General features: G+C 35.0%; 1 protein-coding gene across 2 annotated transcripts; it reads left to right on the plus strand.

The window, feature by feature from the left end:
- The first annotated feature begins 735 nt into the window (after nucleotides 1-735).
- On the plus strand, nucleotides 736-5,733 carry LOC121884635 (DELTA-actitoxin-Ucs1a-like). Of its 2 annotated transcripts, none has more exons than XM_042393553.1 (4): nucleotides 736-808; nucleotides 1,843-1,923; nucleotides 4,572-4,748; nucleotides 4,843-5,733. In XM_042393553.1, the coding sequence occupies exons 3-4, from the start codon at nucleotides 4,603-4,605 to the stop codon at nucleotides 5,270-5,272; spliced, it is 576 nt and encodes a 191-aa protein (XP_042249487.1). In that variant the 5' UTR covers nucleotides 736-808; nucleotides 1,843-1,923; nucleotides 4,572-4,602; the 3' UTR covers nucleotides 5,273-5,733. The 2 variants fall into 2 exon arrangements, with proteins under 2 accessions (XP_042249487.1, XP_042249488.1); XM_042393554.1 differs by having other exon boundaries at nucleotides 753-798; nucleotides 1,845-1,923.
- Nucleotides 5,734-6,316: the final 583 nt, after the last annotated feature.

The following is a 6,316-nucleotide window of genomic DNA, read 5'->3' on the forward strand; positions in this document are numbered from 1 at the left end:
CATGCTATATCTGTTATTGTTGGAGATAGTGTAATTATCACCAGAAAATACAGTAGTTTAGGTGAACATTTTCAGGACTGTGTGAGTTAGATGATTAAAATAATTTTCAATGATTTATTTATTTATTCAGTGTCTGTTTTGAGTTGCTGTTTGATCTTTTGTTGTTCAGGTCTTTTACTTTTAAAAAAAAAACTTTTATGGGTCCTTAATGACAGCTTTTTAAAGGAAAAATACAGTTTATTAGAACCTGCATTTTATTTTCGTAGCCATGATAACTGGTGCAAGAATTATTGAGTTTAATGTGTGCTAAATAAATTCCCACAGTCTCAAAATGCAACCAAAGAGAACAGGAAGTCCCTGAAAAGATTTCTATTAATTCTTTGAAAAAAGGGTAAGGTTTCATTAGCTACTTTCATTTCCTCAGAAGATAGCCTGAGAACTCTTCATCTTACCTCACATGACCCTGTGCTATGACATTATGAAATATACTGTATCACTGCTGTATGTATAAGAGGCTTTACAGAGTGATTAAAGCAGACAGGCAAATGGAAAAGTATCAAAGATATTGTAATTATCACCAAATAAAAGTTGCATAGTTTAAACTTCAATGTCAATCTCTTTTCCAAGTCAGTAGTGAATGAAGTGATTTCAGTAAATGACACAAGTTCCTGTTGGGAGGGAGGGTACTAAATAAAAAGGATCTAACCACAGCCATTTTCTTAAGTCCTGCGTCGACACTGACAGAGTTAAGCCTGACAACTGGATCTTGCAGCCGTCCTTCAGAGGTCTTCATTCCAGGTGAGAATAGGTAATTGAAATAGCATACTAAGGGGGATAAAATCTGCCTTCACCCCGACCTCTTCTGTAAAACCTTTTGTGACTGTATATATCACACCATTTCCTCCGTTGCTATTTAGAAAGAACAGTCAGTATTTGTGTGACCAGATAATACAAATCCTCTCCTTCAGGAAAAAGTAAAAATGCACAAATAAGACTACTTATTAACTTATTACCATGTTCAATAACAACATTCTTTAATATCTAACGCCAATGTTTTTGAAATTCTTCTTTTTTTTCTTTTTTTTTTTTTTTTTTTTTTACAATATCTGTGCATGACAGTTACAGTATGATTAAGGTTAGAGAAATATTGCGCTTATGGCAAATATAGTTAGGCAACTAACACTTGGTTAAGGGCAAGGAAGTTAAATTTATATGGTTTTGTTTTCCAGATTATGTTCACATGAAAGAAACATAATCTTTAATTGGATTATTCTCACAGGTAATGTTTTTTTAATGAATAAAGTGGTACATTTACTGTATGTACACCACTGAAGTTGTAAGGAGGTGGTCGAACATTTTCTGTATTCAACCAATGCACTGTTTTCTCCCAACCTTAACCAAGTGCAGTGAGTGCTTTAACATGACCATAAAAAATGTTTTAACAATGCTGTAGTTAGTTGCTACAAGTGTATAATATTGCAAGAGCAGATTTTGTAGGGAAAATATACATTTACTGATATGTTCAGTATGGACATTTTTCAACTTCCCAGATACGTTACTTAACAAGATTTCCTCATTATATTGATAAAAATATGTAATTTGGGAGGCATTGTCTTCCATGACATATTTATATGAAGTCCATTTATCATTTACAATTACAGTCAGCCAACACATCAGGTGAAAGATACCAGGTAATATGACAGTTGGTAAAGTATATTTGTATTTTGAGGGTGATAGGTAAAACTTACACCAGTTACTTTTGCTATATAGTGGTTGTATAAATTTAGGGACCTGAAACCTCGAGTGAACTGATCACTAAAGCTGTTTCTGTGTTGTATTTAGAGTGAGCTACAAGGAGCCACAGTGTGTTTGTCTGCTGTCATCTGATCACATCTGATCATCACACAGTATCTAACCCATCAGGTAAGAATGTTGTTCTGACAGAGCGCCACAGAAAAGCTAGTTACATTTAGCAGAAGTGACGACATCAATCTGTTGACAAGAAACCTGCAGAATGTTTGTCTAGTTAAGTTAACATGGCAAATAATTCAGTATTGGTTAATTTTGGTTGACATTTAATTTAATAAGCTATAAAAACGACAAGACCATGATTTTAAGCTCAGCCAAGTCCAATGTTTGTTGTGCTGTTACTACTTGCACACAGTGTGACATAGATTTGAACTCTGCCTCATTAATTTTTTGGAACTTTGATGAAGTAGTAAAATCTTTTAAAACAAATCTACCTGATGTTTTTTTTTGAGTAGTAATTTTGTTTGATATTCTTATTTGTTAGACAAGCTTTCTTGAATGTGGCATTGACTGCAGCCTTCAATTGTACATCCTGCAAAACCAGAGCTTGGTTTATAAATATCTATATAGCTATATCTATCTATCTATCTATCTATCTATCTATCTATCTATCTATCTATCTATACAGACATGGTTGAAAATATTGCATTTTATTAAAATTATGCACCATTCACTGACTAATCACATCAGTAAACAAATCTCTTGGCCCCATGGAAAAAAATACCTGTAAAAACATTTGTATGTTTGGTTGCATGTGTGAAGGGACTGAGAGTGATGAAAGATTTTGATCATTGTACACTGATATACAAGTTGCTTGGAAGGAGAGTTCCTGCAGAAACAGGTTTTGCCCTCCATCAACTGTATAAGTAGGTGACTTTCACGCCTGACAGTTAGAGCTTGCAGTCGTTCTTCAGAGGTGATCATTCCAGTTAAGAATAGTAATAATAATAATATTAAATTTAATTTGTATGACGCTTTATATTCATGGTGAAAGTCAAAGTGCTACAGTATTGATAACATAGAACACACAACATAAAGAAAATAGTAATAATAGTAATAATAGGAATGAAAACATACATTTAATGGATTCCTTTTTTCATTGTCTATGTACAAAGACTTAGAAATGCTCTGCTGTCAAAAACATTTGACTTGGAACAATAGTGATCATTCTTAGTAACTGTTTTTTATACTCGATACGGCAATACATTGTGTTGTTTAAAACGTATCAATGAGTTTGTATATTTGTATTTTACCTTTTGTATGTCTTTTGGGTGTGGTTTTCATATAAGCCATTACAGGTTTCTACCACACCTTCACATGTACTTTTTATATTTCCTTCATGTGTTTTGTCTTTATGTGTGTGAAACAAATAAAACAAAACAAATAGATCCTAAGTAGAGTAGCCTTCAGTTTGCGGCCCATGATTGTCTCAGTTTTACATGTAAGCCTGTATAATATTATTAACTTGATTAGCAAAACAGCTTCCCCCCACTTGGGGGCAGTATATATATTTGTTATGCCAACAAATGCAAAACATGACAAAACATGACAATACATGACAAATTATGGATTGTTTTGTGACTAAACAAAAGCAGCCAGAGAGAGAAAGACCAACCACTGTACAGGTTGAATTGAAACAGAAAGAAAAACATCACAATATGACATAATGTCAGTCGCTCAAAAATGACATATAATTATTTTGAGTGACAGATGCCACGAAGCAGCCGTAGTAATTATGACCCAGAGCAGTGGCGCAGTGGAGATGACATCAGATTAGAAAATGCTGCTATGTGTCGTTCTGGAGTGCAAGTTCAAACAACGTATTTGGTTGTTTAAATTAAGAGATTTTTTGATTGAATTATTGTGAAACGCAAGATGAAAATGTGGTGGAAGAGAAGGGACAAACAAATGAATGTGAGGGAGAACAGGTTAGCAAAGGGAGAAAGTTTCACAACATAGAAAATAAGCACAGAAAGTTTCAGGAAAAATGGACAGATGAGCTTTTCTTCACTGATAACAACTCAGATCCACTGTGCTGACTATGCCAGCAGACATGCTCTGTTTTAAAACGGTGTAATTTGGAACAGCATTTAAAAAAAACATCGTACAAGCATCAGTGACACATTTCCACCTGGCTAAGACCTGAGAAGGAATAAGAACTCACAAAATACCATAGAATCATTGCACTTTTTAGCTGCATCATTGTACAAAGCGCAACACAAGATAACAACATGGCAGACTGTAAATATTTATCTCAAAAAGACCCAACTACAAAACTAACTGTAATGGCTGTAGGGACAGGTAATGGAAATGAAGGGAACTGCATCTTGTTTCTGTTTGCTGCTATTAGCTGGTACAACCCTGAGTGTATGGATGCAGGTAAAGAGGGGGTTGGTTCTGGGACACTTTTTCTTTGCTAAGACAGGTCAAGGGACATTATCATGAAAAACTTTGTATACCAGAGGGATAGTGGAACTAGATAATGGTTGGATGGATGGTTGGACAACTGAGCAGGTCATGGCATTCAGAAGAAGCTGCCCATCAAGCCTAGATAAGCCTAAGCAGATCCAATGTAGATATCAGGTCAAGCTGCTGAGTATCAGCTCCAGCAACCATAGCCAATTTACTTGAGATACACTACGTCTGCCAAATATATCAATTAGTCCTCATTCTAAAAACTTTTTCTATTGTAACATTAAAAATGCTGTCGTTCTTCTGCTTGATGTAACACTTTCTGTCTGTCTGTTAAAACAAAACTTAAGGAATCCACTCTGTGTCTTTGAACTGATCACCATGGCGGAAGTTATAGCAGGAACAGCAGCTGGAATTATTGGGGAGGCAACAGCGGTCGGTGCTGCAGTTGGTGAAGCTTCTCTCACACATCGCCAGTGCACCATTGACATTAAGAATGAATGCAAATTCAGCCTTTGTAATCCCAGGTATTTTGCACATTTTTTCACACATCTATGTTAAAATAAATAGTCAACAAATATCTTCAATTCATAAGGATTGTTCTACTGTTTCTATAACTAGGATGTACATTGAGAGTGGAAGCTGTGCCATACCTCTGTCACCTCTCATTGCCCCTTCCAAATGTGATGTCGTGGAGTTCAGCAAGACTCCTAACACAGCATGTGGATCTGTTGGCGTCCTCACTTATGATCTCCTGGAGGAGGATACAGACCAGCCCACTGAGAAAATAGCTGTCATGTTCTCTGTGCCCTTTGACTTTAATATGTACTCAAACTTGTACGCAGTGGGAATCTTTGAAAAGAGCAAAGAGTGTGATCATGATCTTTTTAATGACATGTATTATTACACCAGCCCATCATTTGTCAGGGGTAAAGCGAACGGCCCAGCTCTCATTCAGGAGGGTGATCATGTTAAAGTCATGGCAACAATGTCAGACTCCTACCAACCTGTCATGAAGGTGCAAGTCATGAACTGCGTGACTAAAATGTAAAATGTCAATCAATTACTAAATGACTCACTTGTGTATTTTACCACAATTCTGTTGTCGTTTTACAAATTTATACAGATGGTTTTGGTGTAATCACATGGGCTGTCAGAGTAAAACACTGATCTGGAAAAATGAAAACATTGTTCCAATGCATTCAAAAGGGGGGTTGCATCTATACTAATATATATTGAAATACAGCATTTTGAATGCCTCTCCTCCTTAGCCCCAAAAATAAAGAAAGCAGATAATATTGATATCATTCTGGATGGAAAACTCTATGTGAAATTTGGCTCAAAAACAACAACAAAAGTTCACAATTTTCAGTCAACACCACAGATGAGAACAGGCAATAATAAGGGTCTAAAGTAGGGTCTCAACATAAGTTATGCTATATGTGTTTTTTGGCTGTGTTATATCATTGAAAGGTTACTGACAGTTCCAAACTGATATGTATAAAATCTGTAACACCAAATAAATCTGTAAATTCTATCTCCTTGTATGTGTGTTTATAAAATAAAATAGAAAATGTAATGTAATAATATAATCAAACTAAACCTATGAATCATAGTCCAAATATTTATTAAAGAAAAGCTTAGTGTTAGGCATGTTTCAATAAGGGATTCTGATATGTACAAAGATGTCTCAGTACAGGCATATATTGAGAAAGAGATACTGAAGCATCATATGAAATTTTCAGTTGATTTCACTGAATACTTCAAATGAAATTGCTGAAGTATTTAAACAAACACTTTTGCAAAAGCTTTCCCCTTGTTTTTTATTACAGCAACAAGCAAAAATAATGTAGTTTTGAATACATGTCCATACAAAACAATTCCATATTTTGGGATATTAGTCAAATCTAACTGCCCAGCTGTACAGTGGTTACCTGTTTCTCTCACAGCAAGAACATCCTGGGTTTAAATTCAGTGGCTGGAAGGATGAATACATATCTAATTAATTAATTTAAGGAACATTATTCTATACCCATACACCATATATGCATTTATATTCAACTATGTATATATCTGTAAAGATATATGGACATAC

This window comes from Thunnus maccoyii, chromosome 18 (assembly GCF_910596095.1).
Source record: "Thunnus maccoyii chromosome 18, fThuMac1.1, whole genome shotgun sequence".
NCBI classification, from domain to species: Eukaryota; Metazoa; Chordata; class Actinopteri; order Scombriformes; family Scombridae; genus Thunnus; species Thunnus maccoyii.

Excerpts from the sequence above, each read along its gene's own strand:
- LOC121884635 (XM_042393553.1), top strand. The coding sequence starts at position 4,603 with ATGGCGGAAGTTATAGCAGGAACAGCAGCTGGAATTATTGGGGAGGCA. Across the intron at positions 4,749-4,842 it reads TTCAGCCTTTGTAATCCCAG|GATGTACATTGAGAGTGGAA; the intron begins GTATTTTGCACA and ends TTCTATAACTAG.